The sequence below is a fragment of the Fukomys damarensis genome, unplaced genomic scaffold (assembly GCF_012274545.1).
Source record: "Fukomys damarensis isolate Sample0158 unplaced genomic scaffold, DMR_v1.0_HiC HiC_scaffold_36, whole genome shotgun sequence".
Lineage (NCBI taxonomy): Eukaryota > Metazoa > Chordata > Mammalia > Rodentia > Bathyergidae > Fukomys > Fukomys damarensis.
This window is the reverse complement of record NW_022900948.1, coordinates 22,912,882-22,934,214: the sequence shown is the minus strand read 5'-3', so window position 1 is coordinate 22,934,214 and position 21,333 is coordinate 22,912,882. Positions and strand designations below refer to the sequence as shown.

The 21,333-nt window shown below is 33.7% G+C and overlaps 1 protein-coding gene across 1 annotated transcript in view; it reads right to left on the bottom strand.

Moving 5' to 3' along the window:
- Positions 1-21,333, bottom strand: part of Fsd1l (fibronectin type III and SPRY domain containing 1 like) — a 57,710-nt gene that overhangs the window by 18,185 nt on the left and 18,192 nt on the right. The window contains exons 5-9 of the mRNA XM_010619702.2: positions 21,087-21,188; positions 14,635-14,657; positions 10,319-10,440; positions 2,763-2,972; positions 1,190-1,288 (exon numbers count right to left, since the gene is read on the bottom strand). Of these exons, the coding sequence (XP_010618004.1) occupies positions 1,190-1,288; positions 2,763-2,972; positions 10,319-10,440; positions 14,635-14,657; positions 21,087-21,188 (556 nt within the window). The remainder of the gene's footprint in view (positions 1-1,189; positions 1,289-2,762; positions 2,973-10,318; positions 10,441-14,634; positions 14,658-21,086; positions 21,189-21,333) is intronic.

Below are 21,333 nucleotides of genomic sequence, written 5' to 3'. Positions count from 1 at the left end.
TGCTAACAGGAATGGCCAACTCAGCTTCAAGGATATCACAAGCCAGTTATTCATTTTCCTGAACTTATAATTCACCACACATTTGCTCATTAAATATGAAGGGCAGGGCTGGGGATTTAGCTCAGTGGTTCCACCACCTTCCTTGCAAGCACAAGATCCTGAGCTCAATCCCTGGTACCAAAAACAAAACAAACAAAAATATGAAGGGTAAATAATAAGTAAGAGAAGAAATTTTAAAAATGTTTTTCATATTTTATTTTATTCTGATATATTTTTATGTCTTCCTCTGAATCCTATCAAATTTCTGGTATTTAAACCTGTTCAAATGCTATCTGAAATACAGATCAGTGGAATGCTTCAATTTCCATGTACCTACAACAACGTGTGGAGTCTGATGCTGGAAGTAAATCTAGTCAATAAATATCTCACAAGTGGGAAGATGCCTAGCATTATGATCTTCAAATTCTGAACACCTAGAAAATCTTCTGTGTTCAAATGTTGTTACAGGAGTTTTCACTAAATCCAAATTTCTCTCAGAGACTAGAAAGAACATGGTTTCTAGGTCCCCAATAAGAGATGGTACTGAAAAAGACTTTATACCTTTTCAAGCTAGAACTACAGATTGTGGGCAAGTCACCTAACATGTTTCAACTCCATTTTCTTCATCTGCCATATGGTTATCAATAATATCTAGTCTACTGATCTCTCAAAAGGTTAATGATCAAATGAACTGTGAGAATGCCACGTGAACATTAATAAACTACACAGAAAGTGGTAACTACAATATATTAAGAAAAAGAGGGGACCTGAGCTATAATGAACATGTACTTCTTTATTATTGATTCATAATTCACCCTGTGGAAAATCTCTGGAAAAATATCACCAATAATTATATATTTATATTAGACTAAAATTCATATAAACTAAGCATTCAACAGAAAATATACTACTACTGACTATTTGACCCATACAAATACAACCATAAAGGGAAATTTATGAAAACTACTACTATAGTTCTATTTTCCCTGCCTTATAATTCCTATTGTTGGGAAATCCAGAAGTAGGCTGGAGCTGGTAGAGGAGGTGAGGAAGGAATTCAACCACACATGAAATGCTTTCTGTCACAAAGTCTTGAATAACTTCGGATGTTAAGTTTTGTTTTATGCTGTATAATAGCTATCGGTCTTACCTTTGGTCTCTAGGGTCACTGGATCGGAATATTCTCCAGCCACAGCTTTGTTACAAGCTCGCACTCTGAAATTCATATACTTTGAATCAAATTTTAAGCCTGCAAAATGACAGAAAGTTTTTAAAGGAAGCTAAATGTGTGTGAATCTTCAAATGGACAGGTTTTTCATCCTTGGATTCAGGAAAGGTATGCATTTATGGCGAAAGGATGCTACTGCTTAAAATAAGAGGAATCATGATTTACCTATTATTTTGTTTAAAATAATTTCTTTTTTGTAAATTGGGAAGGGAAGAGGGGGTGAAGGGAGGACAGGGTATGGGGAAAAAATGAGAACCAAGACCTGTCATGTAAAGGTACAAGATCCCAGTAATGGATGTAACTGTACTGTATACCTAAAATGTACCAATAAACTCAATGAGGAAAAAAAAAGTAGTACTGTGGGGTTGGGGATTTACTTCAGTGGTTCTGCTGCCTGCTTCACAAGCACAAGGACCTGAGTTTGACCAGGAACCAAAAAAAAAAAAAAGTAGTACTGTGACAGAAGTCACAATTTACTCTAACATTCAATTTCTGGAAATGAGACATTCTAAAGAAACACTGGCTTTTATGTGAAAAATAAAATTAAACAGGAAATGAAGCACAAAAATTAACAAAAACTGTGGAATTTAGTCTACGCTGAAATTTCAGCCTAAAAAAATAGATTTTCAAAAACTTGATTGATCCTCACTTTTCTATCTGTAATATAGAAATGATAAAACCAACTTCATAAAAGATTAAATGAGATGTATTATACTGGTTAAATGAGGTATATTATATGTAATGCATGTAAGCCCAGCCTCTGACAAACAGTAGTACTCAATAATGGTAGAGCCAAATGTTACTGCTATCTAGAACAAGCACTGAAGATTTTAGACAATATCTGGCCATCTGAAATATCTGAAGTCCCCACTGCACTGAAATTTTTAAAAGGCTTTCAAAAGACAAACACAAAAATTGTTAATACCAAGTCTCAGCTCATGTATTAACATGAAGGTAATCCTAAAACAGTAAAAATTAACAGTACCAGTGAAATATGACATATTGAGTATAGCTAAAAATCATTTACTTAGTCTAAACATCAAGGTAAAAATTAAACTTTACTCTGAAATATTGTTTCTAGAACATTCCTTCATTATTTGTTTTATATACATTGTTGTATCAGGTTGCAAATGTCCCTAAATAATTAAAAAAAAGGTTTTCTTGGTATTTCAAAAAAAAAATCACTTTCGCCGGGTGTGGTGGTGCACACCTGTAATCCTAGTACTCGGGAGGCTGAGGCAGGAGGATAGCTGTGAGTTCTAGACCAGCCTGGGCTACATAGTGAGTTCCAGGTCAGTCTCAACTACATAGTGAGACCCTGTCTCAAAAAAAAAACCAAAAAACAAAAAACAAACAAAAAAAGAAAATCACTTTCATAATAAATATCTAAAATAGTTTAGCTACAAACTTAAAATTTTATAGTTTAAAATAACAAAAATTTTCCATAATTACATTTATATTCTAAGAATGAAATTCCTTATTACTATTAGTTTACCTGATAAAGTATATTCGATACCCTTAATATTATCAATTATCTCCCAACATCGCTCATCCTTTACACGTGGAAGTCCATCAAAATTAGTTTTTCTATATTCAAGTATGTAATGATCAATCTTATTATCTTCTTCTGGCATTCTCCAAGCTACTGTTACAGAGTTGTCAGCCACCAAACACTCTACTGGATCTATCTCGGGAGCTTTGGGAACTGCAGAGAAGAAAAAAGAAGAGGAGGTACTCATTTCTCATTCACTGTAGCATTAATCACATATTTATGTTTGTCATTCCAACTTTGCTTTTTCATCCTGCTTTTGAACTATTAAAAATTAATCAGTTTAAAAGAAAGAACACTCTATAAGTGCAAAATAACTATGTTAAAAGTACCTTTTACTGACTGACTATGAAGAATTTGTGTTTTAAAGCTTTTTCATAAATTCAGTTTATTAAAATCATCAAAAAGCAATCCTAAACATGCTAAGGGCAAATAATCACAAATTATTTGATACTTCTGAACACATTATAGTTTTAATCTGTTAAATGAAACAACTGTGGAGTATAAATTAATCAGTATTGACTCAGAATTAATTGCTTTGAATATAATACTTAAAATAATTCAAGATTAATTTTAATTTATTTTAAAAATTTTATATGGGGAAGTGAATTAGAGAGGTTCATTATCAAGTATAAAAATATAGTTAGGAGAAATAAGTTCTGGTGTTCTATGGCACAGGAGAGTGACGATGGTTAACAATCATTTTTTATATATTTCAGAACAACAAGATTCTGAATGTTCCCAACAGCAGCGATGAATGTTTGAGGTATCAAATATCACGCAGCACCCCATAAATATGTATAACTACATATCCATTAAAATTTTAAAACATTTATATAGGACATGTACTAATAAAAAATGATGGAAAAAAGCACATGCTGTTGATTTTTGAAAAAGTAACTCAGTGATGCTACTGCCTGCCTTGCAAGTGCAAGGTCTTGACCTCAAGCCTTGGTACCAAAAAAAAAAGCACAGGCTCCAACCGAATAGGAACGTGGACCATAAACTCTCAGATTGAGCTATCTGGGCCTTGACTGAGCTATTTGGGCTGGGGGTGGGTGGGCTGTTTATTCTAGTGTGAATAAAGGCACATGAGGGAAAAAAAAACTTTATAGAAGGGTTGTAATTTTTCAGCATTAAACAAAACTGAGTATTCTACCCCCTAAGATATTTGAAGATTTTTAAACATTTCTCCCAGGGGTTCTATGATTCATTAGATTCATGAAAATAAAACTAAATGAGACACATTTAACATGTTTAAATATTAATCAACTTCTTTTCCATAAAAGATATATTTGGTGACCAATCAGGTTTGCGGCAGACATGCAGCAACCCTCTTCAGATACCAGCAAGCAGCCTCTCCCTGGACTTGTATGGCCCTCCTCCATTCAACCAAGCAGGCTGGGGCCAGACTTAATGATACCCCTCCATGTGAGCAAGCAGACCTGCTGTAGGAGAGGACCCCCAACACCCCACCACACATAGGTAAGACTTTCCACCAACTCCAAGCTGGCTCTACATTTTGCTTCCCCTTGGTATAGGACAGCAGAGGCGAGGACTAACCAGCCAATCTTATTCTGCTCAAGGACAATGCCCTGGGAGAGACGGGAGCAACCAAAACCCGTAACTGTCAACAGTAAGTCCAAGAGTCCACTCGAACCCCTGCCCCACAGTCTACATCCAGCACAGACTAGAGGACTAACTGCATTCCCATCTACCAGTAAGAGCAAAGACAGTAGTGACAGTCTGGGGTGAGCAGACAGAGGAGTCTCTTCTAGTTCAGGGAAGGAAACCTCTAAAACCCGAGGCCCTAGAGCTAGGGAAGAAAACTGGGACTGGCTGTATCCCAACAGTAATGAAAGAAACCACTCATTCAAAAACAAAGGCATTTTCTCTTGATTTTTAAATTTTCTGTTATTTTCATCTCACTTTTGTTGGATTTTTTAGGAGTTTGGGGGTTTTTCTCCCCCCCTTTAGTTTTTCTTCTCTTTTTTTTTTTCCTCATTCAACATTTTTCTTTCTTCTTTCTTTTATTTCCTGTATGTTGCTCACTGTTCATCTTTTTCTCCATTCTGCTGTTTCCTGTGAATGTTCTCTAACACTATCAATTTCCTTTTACTTCTCAATGGGACCCACTATCTCATTTTTCTCGCCTCCTTCTCATAGCCCATTGATTAATTTCTCAAATTTAGCTTTTTTCATTCTCTGGTTCTCTATGTCCTCTACCTTCACTAGTATCAATACTACGTTTTATGTATTGCTAGATAGCTACTTATCTTTACACTACTATTGTTGATTATTGTTTTATTGTTAATAGAGAAAGTTTCTCTATTCAATAGATTTTTACTTTAGATAAATAATTTGGTTTGTCTTAGTATTTATACTATAATTATAGATCACTTTTCTATGGTTAAGGGTAGCACATGATTAGCTCTTAGGGTTTATCAATACTATTTGTATTTGATGTTATAATTGATGACTATTTTATGCTAGAACCAAGTATATATGTTATTACATATCTGTTGTTATTAAATGGTTTTCTTGGGATGTCAATGTCTGAATACCGTGGATCATTAACAATATTGTGGCCCATTTCTGGAGAACTAGGTACTGGGAAAAATATTCTGTACTGGAGACCCCTGTAGAGGATCCTAATCTCTTGCACGGTGCTATGATGCAAGGTGAGAAGAAAGACTCAGTGATAGAATTAAGGAGAGAAATGGGGAACCGGTCAATGCTGAGTAAGCAGCAAAGACTCTGAACAGTCAAAACTGTCGATTTATTGGTGACACAATCATTGGTTGGGGTGAGAGAACTACATGTGGTTCCTAAGGATAAGTTGCTGATGTAGGCAAGGCTTGTAAAAGAAGAGACAAAGCATTTCTGTGAACAGACCAGATATAGGTTGTGGTTAACAATTAACCTTGTCTTTTCAGTAAGAAGGTTTTAATTTTGTGAACGAAATTTGGGTATGAGTCACCTTGACCTCGGCTGTAGTGTTATTTCATATTAAGCGCCACAGCTTCACTGGCTATTTCTCTGGCCTCTGCTGAGGCCATTGCTAGAGAGCTTATGTTAACCAGCATGCCGACTGCAATGCTCTCATGAGTTGTAGTGTTCTCAGGCCTCAGACAGACTCACTCTTAAAACAAGCCAATTGTGGGGTTAACTCTTTACAGCCTGCATTGTTTACAGCCTGCTTTGGACATAATCAGTCTCCCACAATGCTGCAACCTCACATCCCAAGTAAATGGAGGTGGATGGATCCTGGGAAAGAGGCAAAGGTCAACAGTAAGCCAAGCCAAAAGGACAACACTGAAAAGTAGACATAAAATAAAGAGGTTTCAGGCTGGGGATTTAGCTCAGTGGTTTCGCTGCCTGCCTCACAAGCACAAGGTTCCAAGTTTGCTCCCCGATACAAAAAAAAAAAAAAAGTAAAGAGGTCTTCATACTAGAAACAAAGCTTTCCATTACAATCAACCTGCAAGCCACAACACAAAACCAAACAAAAAATACCAACATGAGAGGACACACTAATAAAATATACCCCAAAACTCATGACTTCCTTAAAGTTGATTCATGGATCACTGTAGAGGAAGAAACCAAAAGCCACACACCCAAATCATGCAAAATGATATCAGAGGAGACAACAAAATAGATCAATAAGGCATTTGACAAACTCATAGAAGATATAAACAAACAGGCATTGAGCCAAATAAACAAAATGAGTAATCAGTCTACAGAAGACAATAATAAAAAGCTATGGACTGGGGATTTAGCTCAGTGGTTCTACTGCCTCCTTGCAAGCGCAGGGACCTGAGTTCGATCACTGGTACCAAAAAAAAAAAAAGCTAGCAGAGCTAGATGAAACAATGCAATACACGCATGACTACCAGAGAAAATAATCAGAGTCCATAAAAAGGTTCCAAACAATACTTCAGGAGATTTCAAATGTAAAAGTAGGAACAGCAGAAGTGACCAATATGAGGACGGAGTTTCAAAACTAGAAGACAGGGATGTTATCTGTGACAAATTAGAGATTAATGAGATATCTTAAAATAACAGAACATGAAAAATAGATCCAACAGCTCCTAGATGATACAAAGATGGCCTATCTAAGATTAACTGGAATTAAGTGAAAAATTAGAAGACAGCACAAATGGCATTAAAAAAAACTGTCTACTCAAATAATAGCAGAAAACTTTAAAATAAGCAGAAAGAATTTAATATACAGGTAAGTGAGGCATACAGAACCCCAAATTTCCACAACCAGAAAACCTCTCCACAATACATCATAGTCAAAATGTGTCTGGACTCTTGGACTCCTATAAGTTCAACACAATAACAAAATTTTAAAGTGCTTAGAGAAAAGTAATAAATCATTTATAAATGTAAACCCATTAGAATTACAGCAGACTTCTCAACACAAAACTTAAAGTCAGGAAAGCTTGGAATGAAGTGTATCAAGCCCTAAACAATTTCTAATCCAGGCTGATATACCCCACAAAACTATCTTTCAAAAATGATGGAGAAATAAGACATTTTCATGATAGAGAGCACCTAAAGAAATTGATGACTGCCAAGGCAGCACACCAAAAATTCTGAAGGGTATCTTAGGAAGAGACAATAAACTTAACAATGACAGAAGATATAACTGATTTATTACCAGGTAAGGTAAGCAGTTAAGCAGAAGGAGAAAATAGGGAATCAGCAACAGGAAAAAAGGAAATTACGCAAATGCATGGAAACTAAGCACTACACTCTTAAATCAATAGATCATAGAGGAAATCAAGGAAGAAATAGTTTCTACAATGAAACTATGCCAGTATATACAACATACCAGAACTTATGGAACACATGGAAGCAATTCTAAAAGGAGGTTTTATAGCTATGAATGTCCGTTTTACAAAACCAAAGTGAGCCCAAATAAATAACTTAACAATGCACTTAAATGTCCTAGAAAAACAAGAAAAATCCAAACCAGTACAAGAAAGAAAATTACAGGGCTGGGATATAGCACAGTGGCACCGCACCTGCATGGCAAATGCGAGGTCCAGAGTTTGATCACCAGTACTGAGAGAAAGTAAATAAAAATTATAAAGATCTGAGCAAAAAATCAATGAAAGTGAGACTATAAAAATCATACAAAGATCAATGAATTGATGAATTGGTTCTTCAAAAGAAGAAACAAAATATCCAAATCCCTAGCCAATCTCACCAAAAAAGGAGAGAAAAAAATCAAATCAATCCAATTAGAAATGAAAAAGGTGAAATCATAATGGATACTGTCAAAAATCAAGAAAAAATTTAATAACTATTTTGCAAACCTGTATGCCAATAAATTGTAGAATTCAGAAGAAATGGATAGATTCCCAGATATATAAGAATTACCAAAATTTAACCAAGAAGACATAAAAAACCTGAAAAATCCAGGAACAGACTAAAACTAAAGTAGTAACCAAAAAAGCCTATCAACTAGGAAAAGCCCAGGATCTGTGTGATCAATTCACTGCTGAATTTTACAAAAGACTCATGCCTTAGATACTTTTTTCTTGTTGCTGAGACAAAAATACCCAACACTCGAAGTTAAAGGAGGAAAGGTTTATTTAGCTCACAGTTTGCAGAGGTTTTAGTCTGTAATTGGCTGGCTGCAAGGCAGGGAGGCATATGGCAAAGAGACATCACAGAGGAGAAATGGTTCATGGCAAGCAGACAGGCAAGAGCAAGCAAGCAAGAAAACATTAACATCTTTCTATCCCTTTTCTCTTATCCAGACTACCAGGATTAGGGCAGTGCCAAACAAATCAGCATTGGTTTAGTAATCACATACCCGTAATTCCAACATCACACACTCTAGATTCAGCCACCTCTGAAAAAGCCACCTATGACTACATGAGGCTTCTGGAACATCTAAACCCAAACCATAACAACTCAGGAAGATATAACTCCAATACTCTTTAAGCGCACTAATGAAATTCAAAGGGAAAGAATTCTCCTAAAGCTAGAATTTCCTTGATTTCAAAATCAGGTAAGTATCTAACCAAAAAGAGACTATAAGACAATCCCTTTAATGAACATAAATGCAAAAGTCCTTAACAAAATGCTGGAAGATAGAATGTAGCAAATCATGAAAAAGATCATACATCATGACCAAGTAGGCTTCATCCTAGGGGTGCAAGGATGGCTCAATATATGCAAATCAAGAAATGTAATACATTACATAAACAGAAGGACAAAAAACACATGATCATGATGCAGGAAAGGTCTGTGACAAAATTCAACATCCATTCATTATATAAAAAGTGAAGAAAATAAGTACAGAAAGATCTTGTCTCAATCTGATAAAAGTCACTTACGACAAACCTACAGCCAATACCATGTATATATATTTTTTTGTTTTGTTTTGTTTTGTTTTTGTTTTTGTTTTTTGTTTTTTTTTTAGACAGAGTCTCACTATGTAGTTGAGACTGACTTGGAACTCACTATGTAGTCCAGGCTGGTCTCGAACTCACAGCAATCTTCCTGACTCAGCCTCCCAAGTGCTGGGATTACAGGAGTGCACCACCATGCCCGGCTGCCAATATCATATTAAATAGAAAAAAATCTGAAAGCTTTCCCTATAAAATCTGGAACAAGACAAAGATATCCCGTACTACTACTCTTCTTCAATACAGTAATTAAAACATTAGCCAGAAAATAAGAATCAAGATCTGTCATGTAAGGGTACAAGATCCCAATGATGAATGTAACTGTACTGTGTACTTAAAAAGGACAAATAAACTCAGTAAGATTAAAAAAAACATTAGCCAGAAGTCAGTCAAGAAAAAGAAATAAAAGCAAAATGCATAAGAAGTCAAATTATCATTATTTATAATATTATTTATAATTATAATTTATAATAATTTATAATTATATTATTTAGACCCAACAAATTCTACCAAAAGATTATAGAACATTCTAATTCAACAATGTAGCAAGATACAAAATTAACACAAAAAATAAATGGTGTTTGTGTACACCAATCATAAACTCACTGAAACAGAAAGTAGCAAAACAGCAGCATTACTGACACCATCAAGGAATATTAATACTTAGAAATTAGGGTGAAGGCAAGGCAGGGACAAGGGGAAAAAATGAGAACCTAGACTTGTCATGTAGAGGTACAAGATCCCAACAATGAATGTAACTGTACTGTATCCCTAAAATGTACCAATAAACTCAATTAAAGCTGAAAAAAAAAAAACCTTAGAAATTAACCCAACTAGAGAAGTGAAAGAACTCTACAATGAAAACTACAGTACTCTGAAAAAGGAATTCTTAATCACTTTTATGATCAGTAAAATAGTTTCCTAAAAATAAAAACTAGAAAATTTAACCAGTCCTTAGTTGAGTGAAGAAAAAAGATCACACAATATCTTTTTAAATATTTACATACTGATGCTCATTCCAGAAAAACCTTGCAGGTTTTTATTAAACACTATACATATAATACATGAATTTACCTGGCAAAAACTTTAAAGACTGTAGCATCTGTCTTTCCTGAGAGAAATCCACCATTAAATGAGTCATGTTGTCACTGACCTTTGGTTTCAAAGAAAGGCGAAAGGCTGAAGCCATTGTGACTCTATGGAAAACACAAACATACTGTTCACAATACAAGAATAGGAAACATCCTATTATAGTGAATTTATAAAATGGAAAGAAAAAATTATTTCATACTAAAGATTTCAGAGACTATAACAAAGGTAAACAAAAATTTCCTTTGTCTTTTGAAAATTGAAAGAAAAACCTTAAATGCTTTTAAAGACATTTAAGATAACTTTTAACAACTATGGCCAGTTTTATAAAATTGACTATATATGCAAATATCACAAGAGATAAATGCGTAATATTAATAATCTTTACCAAACCCAACATTCATCTGAACCTCTGTACACTCAATCTCACTGACTTCCTGATGCAAGCCTCATTCCTTTCCACACACCAAATAAGGAACCATAGGCACAACCTAATTCAAACATTCTGCCCAATAGTCACAGCTACCCCATGTACCCCAAACAAGAACAGAGGGAAACAGACCTAGTAAGAGCTAAAGGTAGAGGCATGGATGAGAAAGGAGAGAAGTAGATCATGATCAGTGAGTACCAATTCAGCATATGTCACTCTGATCTATTAACATAAGCTACACTGAAGAATACGATGAGAAACAGCCCTGTGCAATTATATGCCATGGAAATAGTTCAATACATTTTTGTTAGATAGATGTGAGGTGGAAAACAAAACAAAAATGAAACCGAACCAGATCTTACTTTACCAAAAAATGTGGGGAGACTGTCCCAAATTAAAACCAATTAAGACCAAAATGAATTCTTATTCTATCCATTTAAAATTTTATCTCAAATTTTAATTTTTCATATTACAGTAAATTTCCACAAGTATCATAAAGAAAGTCCCTTAACTTTGGTCAAAGAATGATACAAAAGTACTATTCAAGGGCCGGGGATTTAGCTCAGCGGTTTGGTGGCCTGCCTTCCAAGTGCAAGGACCCGAGTTCAATCGCAGGTACCCCCCCCCAAAATAAAGTACTATTCAAGAATGTTGTCTTCCTAGGATACAATTTTAGAGAGAAAGTAAATAGGAGCCGAGGGACAAAGGGAATATCAATCCCAGATAAGTGGATCTGCCAAGCCTGACCAAGAAATCAATGGTATGAAAGACATCAAATTTGCTGTATACAAAATTATTTTACTTTGTTCTAAAACTAAATAATAATAACAATGAGTAAATGGCACTTTATTATGAAGAACATGCTATACTGAAATACAATTTATAGGAAGCTTACACTGACTGTTTACTATATGACAAGTATAAAGCTGAATATTGCACACATCACCTTAAGGTGTTTCAAATAATAATATTTTAATTTTAACCAAATAGAAGTTATGAACAAGGGGTAATAAGTCTTACATATGTAGTTCTTTATAGCCTCAAGTATCTTTTGATCTGAAGATTTCTTAGAAAGCTATATTCAGAGAAATACTTAAATGCTCACTGAATCAGTGAGTGGATTTGAACTTACTTTGTTTCTTCTAAACCTGATAAATATTTAATTGTTTAAGGAGAAAAGCTGAGAAACTATTTTAGAAAATTAAAAAATATGGAATCTAGAAAACTTCATTTAATCAATATGAACATAAAGAAAAAAATGTCCCCCAAAAGGACATTAGGGAAGTTTAAGAAAGCCTAAAAAATATGATTAATTCCTAGTCAACGAAAGCATAAAAGTTTATACTAATTAACTGAGATGGGCAACAATGCTATCATCTTTTTTAAAAATAGAACTTCCATTTAAAACTCAATATATTTAGACAACCTGCCACTAACTAAAAATCTGAAATTCATAACTCAGCCTCTAGCAGATACTTTCCTAGTTTATTTCTAATAGTACCAACTAAATTCAAGGATCCTTTACTCCTAGTTTGTGCAAACTACCTTATTTGATTCTCTCCTTCATGACCCTTTTCTTCCAAGAACCAGTAATTCCCATTATCTACTTATACTAATCATCCTCCAGTTCTAAGTAACCAGAAATATACACCATTGATTTGTAAAGCTCTAGAGATGTGCTTTTTTCTTCTCATTTCTGCTGTTAGATTTCCTTCTCACTCCTGCTGTTCCTCTGCCTAAGTTCTAGCACAGTAAATGATACTCAGTTCTCAGAGATACTTTCATTTTTTTATTTGATTTCTTGCTCAGATGTTCTATCTTCTTATTTAAAGTCAATTTCTGCCCTTATATAAAAGGGTAATCCTTTTTTTGGCTTGGTGAAAATAATTGTTCTGGCTGTATGTTTAAATTATTTTTGTGAGAGGCAATGATAGAATTCTAGAAGCAAGCAGAAACTGCACCAGGAAAACCTGTACCCTAAGAAACTAAAAATCTCATGTAAAAAGTTAAACTAAAATATAGAAACACTCCTCAGGCAGGAGGCAATATTTGGTGGGTAGCCCAAAAAAGGAAAAGAGAAAATAAGAAAAAGGGAAAAAGAAAGAAACAACCAAAACAAAAACACAATTCAAGATAAGACTTGAACAAAACAAAAAAATAAAGTTTGTCTCTAGCAGAAATAAGGAATCCTGAGAGTCACCTAGATACTGATGAAATCAAGTCAAGAAGTTGGCTTAGAAGACATGGTAAAGTCAAGCTTCAATGAAGAATAAGCCATGAAAGCTTGTGATAAAATTAAATTCTGACAAACCAATCTGGACATAGAGAAAGAGGTCATGAGTAAGGAATGGATTCTGGAAAGCACAAATTTATACAGATTCTTTAATGAAGGAAAGAAGATTTCACAATGTCTCTCAAAAATCTGTGGATAGCCCAAAGCCTGATTAGGAAGCAATTTCTAATCCAAAAGATGTAAGAAAATAGCAACTAAATAGGAAAAATAATTTAGCCAGGGTGAGGATGCATTGTTTGCAGCAAATTCCAGCAGACACAACTCATATCTCTCTTACTCAAAACCTGTTCTGTCTAGCAACCATTCCTCATATAGCCAGTATTTTCAATCTTCAAGCTCTCATAATCACACTGGGCACAGTGATATATTCCTGAAGTCTCAGTTAGCTGGGAGCTGAGTTGGTAAATAGCTTGAGCCCAGCAGTTTGGTGCCAGCCTGGGAAGAATTTGTCTATTAAAAAACAAGCAAACAAACAAACAAACAAAAACTTCTCATAATAATTGTCTTTCTACATTTCAGAACTTGTAAGAACAATCCACAACTTTACTGCCCTACATAAAATACACAAAAGTGTAAAATTAGTATCTGTGCAAAGAATACCCTACTATGTAAATATAGCTTCTAAATAAAAATATGCAAAAAATCCAGAACTGACATTTTTCTGCCAAAATCAGCAACAGACACAACTCTGGTTTTCACAGAATCTATAATGAATATTTTCATGAATTATCTGGTGTAGAATAATTTAATCCCTAGAGCAGTGTTTGAAGAGCTGTGTCTCAGAGAATCTCATAATCCTCAGTTGAAAGAACTATTAAATTACAATTTCACTGCAGGTAATGGTCAGTGACCAGTCATCAGGTTAAAATTGTTCCTTCCATGTTGATGCAATCCAAAATTGCCAGCAGCTTCTTCAGCACTCTGACATACTCATTCCAGCTAGTACTAAACTCCCTTTTTATTCCTGGATCTACCAATGAGAAACACCCTCTAAGCTAAAATCTTTTAATAATTTTCTTGAATTTTTTTTCTTCCCACAGAATATAAACTAGATAGTGTGGAATTAGAAATAGAAAGACATGGTACCAGGAACAGGATAGAATGAGAATACAAAGATGTTAAACAGAAGGGCAATGAAAGAGGAGAGCTTTAGCTCTTGAGGACTACTTAAAAACTGTGGTTTCTCCAAAAATAAGACCTGCTTACCAAGGAAAATAAAAAATGAACTCCAGGAATAAATACTTTGAAAGTATTCAAAATAGCTCCTTTTCTATTAATACAACTAATTAAAAACTGTTCTAACAAAACTAAAACTAACTATATTTTTAAACCAGAAATGAAATTCTCTTCAAGTACATAATTGTTCAGAACTGTATTCTTAAAGCATGTTTTTATTTTTAAAAATAATCTTCCAAATTGATTATTCCAGAAAATAAACAGAGGACATTTTATTTTGTTCTTGGCCATTTGGATGCTTCTGTTTTAAACAACAAAGATTTAAATTAAAAAAAACTTTCTGAATTTCATTTCTGACTTCAATACTGATACTTAAATAAAAATGTAGGTTTTATACCATACCTATCCTTGATCTGTCTGGCAGCCTTGGAGAAAATCAGGGAGAAGAGAAAGAAGGTAGTTAGTGCTTTTCATGCAAGTTTCAATGGCAGTGACATGCAAGAAAAGTTAGAATATAAACCCTGCAAAAGATGAGCTCATATTCACTAAAACATAAATTACAGAAATGTGTATAGTTCACATGAGCTTACATAATGTGATGTTAGAACTACAGAAATTCAGGCTACATATAAATCATCTTTTAAAAGAAGGAAAATTTAACATTTCAAACTAATTCCAGGTGACTATAAATGCTTTTTCTTACCTTAGGAATATCAAAACATACCTCCACTTTCGTTCAGTCTAATATTCTTCAACTAGAACAATCAATTTGTTTAATGGAACACAAATTTCTGTGCATATATGTTTCTAGATGGTTTCTTGTACATGTCAGATATGTTCTGATTTTTTCTTCAGGGATTTCTTTCGCTACTTTATAGTGGTTTTTCCAAGTATTTTCCCCATATACCTTCACTGGCTAGAGATTTTACCTTCTCAGAGCTTGCCTGCTAACATGTAAAAGTGCAGGTCTACAATTTTTTACTCTGACAAATGAAGTCGCAACAGAAGAGATTCAGAGGAGACCAGAGAAATACAGTACTTCTAGCAGTGGTGTCTGTCCCTCAGGAGATTTCACAGAATCTGCCAATTTAAACCTGTTATACATATGATGTCTGTCATTCCCTCTCTCCTCTCTTTTCCTCCCTTTCTCCCCCTCAAATGCAAGTGAAAATTTAAGAAAAGGATAAAAAATTATTTGATGCTGTACAGTAAAAACAAAACAAAACAATGAAAATAGGGCTGGGGATTCAGTTCAGGGTCACCATGCCTGCCTCGCAAGCACAAGGTCCTGAGTTTGATTCCTGGTACCAAAAAACAAAATAAAACAAATCACAACAAAAACCCAATGAAAATACATCCCCAAAAATGTATCCCATTTACGTTTTTTGCAATATATTCAACTAGAACTTTCCTCCCACACTAATCAGCATTTTTAACAATACATCTGATATAGAACATGACTGTTTTACTGAACACAATATCCCTAAGGCCTAGCATAACACTTGGTACACAGTTATACTTAATAATTACTAAATTTCACTGGATGTTAACTAGATGTATATAACATAGCTTCTACCTCCCTTAGTTCTAACACTGTTTTACACACTTTTGGGTCATTTTTATATCAACCCTAAAATATTTTGGTCTAAGTACCACTGTATACAAAAGAATTGAGATTTAAAAGATCAGCATATTATACTATTCCAGCACTATCACTAATCCACTCTGTGACCTTGTATATACTAATCATTTTATTTTTCTACTATATTAGTTAATGTTTCTAAAAATCCTTTCCAAGGTCCACATTCTACAGCAAACAACCCCATTCTGTGGCACTTATATGTGCCTTAAGTAATGATATAAGTTTGGAAACAGGGATTTAAAATATGGTAAGAAAGTTGATTATATGAATTTTAAAAACCACTGTCATTATAGCTGGAATTACAAAACGAAGATTGCAGTGTGTTAAGAGAAAGAAGAGATTCTTCTCTGTACCTGATATTTCTTTACACATGGAGAAAGTACCACTAGCATTACTTCCTTATCATCTCTATTCCCTCATTTCTCCTTGGTAAGTGATGTGATTTATTTGATTATGAGTTTGAAAGGAAAAAGTAGAAATGAGTAGCTCAGCATGTTATCATTTCATATACCACACTGTTTGTGAAACAACAGAAAAGGAATACATGAAAAGACAGATAATCAAGGAAAGCCTGGTGTCCCATGCCATTATATATAATACATCCACTTGTCAAAACTAAATATTCTGTGGCTTTAGTTTCAAATTTTATTGTACATACATTATGTAAATGTAAAAGTTGACTAATTACTGTGCAATGACAAAAGGGCAAAAGTCTTATTGAAAATGAAAAATTATTTTGTTCTAGAATTTCTTTTGCCGAAGCAGAAAATTATCCAAAACATACACACTGCTCTGTATTAGCTTGATTCTCCTAGGTTTCAATTTCAAGAGTAATAAATTCTGTCCATTAAACATTATTGTTTAATAAGTAACTGGCTGATTCAAGGATTTACCACTGTGCTACTGTTATATAATTCTACTTCATGAGTTATGAAGATGTTTCAGTGAATGCTTAGATTTATTTTTAGGTTACGGTACTGTGTATTACTGGAAAGGCACCAAGGAGCATTAGTCATTTTACTTCACTCATCATCACTATTTAGATCTACTGAAATTCTGTTTGCCAACACTTCAATTCTCCACATCCGTATCAAAGACAGGTTTTCTTTTTTCTCTTTCATTCTATCTTTCCTTCACTCTCAGTTGTTACTAAAATAAATTTTACAATTATAGTACTTTATAAGTTGTAGGACTCTATCACCTGAGACTAAAGCCCCTTAAGTAAAACTGTAATAAGAGTGCAAAGTAAAAAGAATCACAAACATTTCTTCACAATTTCCAATTAAATATAAACAAGTTAAACCAGATGTTTTCTTGACCTCTGGTTTTGAGAAACTTGTCTTCTGTGTATTTACCAAGTACTTTAAAGATTAAATATCTTATTTTTTCTGTATTTCTCATTAATATTATCATTTTTCTCTTTTTAGAAAAAAGGGCAAAAGCTTCAAAATGCTATTTTCCTTTAGGAAAAAATATCAGAATTGAGCATCAGTTGATTCTATATACTAAAAGTTATATGAAACATTTTCAAAAAGCATGATCATTTAAAAGTATTTGTCACAAAATAGTTAACACTTAAATAACTCTAAATTTTGAAATACACTGCATACATCTACTTTGACTAAATACACTTGGGTAACAGCAGAGTGCATTTCTGTAAGACACAAACACTCGCAAAGTAAATATTAAAATTATATTTTAATCTATGCTTAATAAATATTTAATTTGTTTCTAAATTGCATTCAAAACTAAAGCACTCATGCTATGGGTGAAGGTTCCTCTCCCATCATTCCTGCCTTCAGTATAGACAGGAATCTTCTGCCAATGCTTTTCCCTTAAAAATACCAAAGTAAGGTTCTACCCTCTCTTTATTTGCTCCTCTCAGTGGTGAGAGCTTGATGCTGGATGAATATAGTCTAGTGCTATGTGAACTCATTTATGATGAAACCACAGCTCGTATGTCCCACTGTTAGGTGGCTTGAGCCACCAGTGATACAAGCATGGCTCTCCCATCAGGCAGCTTTTTATTAATTTTATTAGTTAAAAAAAACAATATAAGTGATTAGATTTCTTTTGCCACCAGATGGGTCAGTTATGCATGTACCACTGGTGGCTCGAGCCAACTCCATGTTAATGTGAGTCAGAAGGAGAAACACTACATTTATTTTTCATCCATGATCAAATGCGGAAGACACTGCTTCCCTTTTATCTTACCCTGAACTTTTTATTTCACTATGGGCACTCATGGGTAGGAAACTGTTCTCTCTTTTCTAGTCTGACAACTGGATTATAATGATGTGCCTAATTGCTTGTATGAATTTGGAAATTGTTCCACTGACCAGCTCTTTCATAGGGGAAATGCAAGATCTAAACTCAGAGTAAGAACAGGAATATTTTAACTTTGGCAAAGGATACAGTGTTCTGCTGGCTATTAGCAAAGAAGCCAGATTTGGCAGAGTTTTGGCCTCCTGTCCATTCAGGAATAAACATAATGATCTAGATCCCATTTAATGATGATCTTTCTGCATGTTTTTAGTATCAACCAAACTTCTAGACATCTAAAAAAATTAATTGAAGTTATGTTCTAAAGTCCTTTCCTATTTGTGCTATTTCACTTTCAGATTATGCAACAATGACAAAATAGCTACATATCAGCTCTCAAGTGTAGATATGGCAACATGAGAATTTTCGTATTAGTATTTAATCTTTATGAAGATAATGAAGTAGGAAAAACTCATTTCCTGGGTTTCAGTCTATGTTATTTTGTGTTAATGTGAATGATTTATTCATATTAATCTGATTTAAGCACTTTAATATGGGATATCCACAAATAGTATGCCTTCGATGTTTTTTCTTTTTCCAGATACTTAACAATATATTGCTAGACTAATAATCTTTAAGTCACCTCTCCTATTTTGTCAGCACCTAAGTGTTTAAAGTAGGGGGCATGCAGCTGGCTAGGAAAGTAAACTTTGTTTCTGACTCGGAACCAAACTACTATTTGTATATTATTTGGACATACTAAGAAAACAATTGTTAATGCTGTGCATTTTTCTTGAACAATAAACTCGTATTTCTGGCTAGGAAAGATTAACAATTCATTTCACCCCACTTCCAAATGGTTCAGGCTACTAACTCATATTACAAAATGCTGGAAAACAGGATCAAAATAGCAAGACAAAAAGAACAAAGTGACTTATTAAGAAAATATATTTAAACTACAATGTGATTTACCAGAACTTTTCCAATTTTCAAACTATATGGAGAAAGTTTTATCAGAAACAAAGCTGGATAAAACAAAAGAGAGACAAAGAAAAATGGATAGTATTTGAGAAAACTCTGAAAATGTCAACAGGAAGAGAAATTTGAATGAAACTAACTGTTAGTACAGTTTTTCCAAAGAATCGTCCCCTCTTTAAATGCAATTGAATTTAGTTATTTTTTAGTATATATGTTGGAATTTTATTGTTTTCCTGCCTTCCTCACTTTCAGGCTGTCAGCTGTTAATTTCTGCTGTTGTATGTCTGTCTTTTTTTTTGTTTTTTAAGTGCTTGAGTAACTTCTTTTTTGTTTTTGTTTTGTTTTTGGTACCAGTAATCCAACTCAGGACCTTGGGCTTGTGAGGCAGGTGGTGGTATCACTGAGCTGAATCCCAGACCATAAGTCTGTTTTTTTTGTTTTGTTTTGTTTTGTTTGAGACAGGGTCTCACTATGTAGTTGAGACTGCCCTGGAACTCTCTTATGTAGCCCAGGCTGGTCTCGAACTCACAGCGATCCTCCTGCCTCAGCCTCCCCAGTGCTGGGATTACAGGCAGGCGTGCGCTACGACACCCGGCTCATATCTTTAACAGATACCCTACTGCAGAAGGAGAATCTGTTGGCAACTAGGAGACAGAAAAATAAAAAATAAAAATTTAGCAGTACTGAGTTCAAAGTCATAATGAATAGGTTCTGAGAAACTATTATGAACAGAGAATATAAATTCCTGTCCATGCACTCTATTGGCTCTGATTTTGATAATTCAAATATTTGCAATATTTGCATATTTCTTGGCTATTTTCTAGATACTTAAGGTTATCACAAATGTTTTCTAGATGGCTGACATCTTATATTTTTAAAATAGTTTAAATTAATATATAATTATTTTACATTATAAGTCCTACCAAGTACAAAGGTAAACTATAACTCATCTATCCAAATTTAAAAATTAGCACACTGATATACTTTTGTTTTGATTCATATTGTTAAATGAAGAAAATTTTTAAAAATCAATTTTAAAATGCAAAGACAGGCTGAAAATGTTATCTTCTAAAGAGTTTTTTTCTACTTGAAATTCACAAGAGTTAAATGAAAACATTTATAGTCCACAAATGGAATATAAAGCCACTTATTTAACACTAATGGCGTTTACTGCGTGGTCCACAATGATTAAGCAAGGAAAATCAAACTTCAGTCTTATACTAAAAACCACACAGTAATGTTTTTCTAATTATACAGGTAGCTTTTATACTTTTTCCACATCACACCTTAATTCTGTTAATTTGGTAAGTTGGTAATGATTTAAAAACAAATCTACATAAAGCGAATCAGAATTCAGAAACTTCAATCACTTACACACCAAAATCCAAGTTAAAACGTTAGCAAACTTCCTACTCTACTCTTATTTTTATATCCTTTAGACAAGGACCTATACTTTTATACTTTAATAAAACATTCAAACAATTTACTGAAGCTAAACAGTAGGACATTTATCTAATGATAAGTGTCACAAGGCTATTCAAGTGATGATGTTTTCTCAGCTCATAGAAAGATAGATGATTTTTATTTTTTTATATAGATGCTTTTTAAACAATACTAGCAACAAAACCAATCTTTTCTCTATCATGGAAAGTTCATAACAAAGTTCTGACTCAGTTCAAATACACAAATAATACAAATTACCAACAGGAATATAATTGAAAAAGAAAATCTGACTCATATAATTGAATATTAAAGTAAAATTAAACTAATTTATTCATACCCCAAAGATACATACTTCAATATATCTGCTTTGAAATAAATGAATACAACTAGCATTTTACCTATCAAGAAACACCAAGCCTATTTCAATACTAGAAATGACTATACAAATTTAAAACTAAAGGGATAAACATCTTTTTTTAATACTCCTTTATAAGTGTATTAGTGTAGGATGTTTCATTAGTTTTTGTACCTTTGAAAATTCTTCAGGCTCCTTTATATCTAATGACCTTGTTGCAAACTCTAGTAGTTCTTCAGAGTTTTCCAGGGCATTATTACATTGGCTAAGCTGATTCTAGGGGAAAAAAAAAGCTAAATCATTAAAATGAAGTTTTCTATTGCCACAGAATCTTAAATATAGTTATAATGAATTAACAAGTGATTTTAATAGCAATGAAAATGTATGTCACAGAGTTGCTGAAGCAAGATAATCATGACTG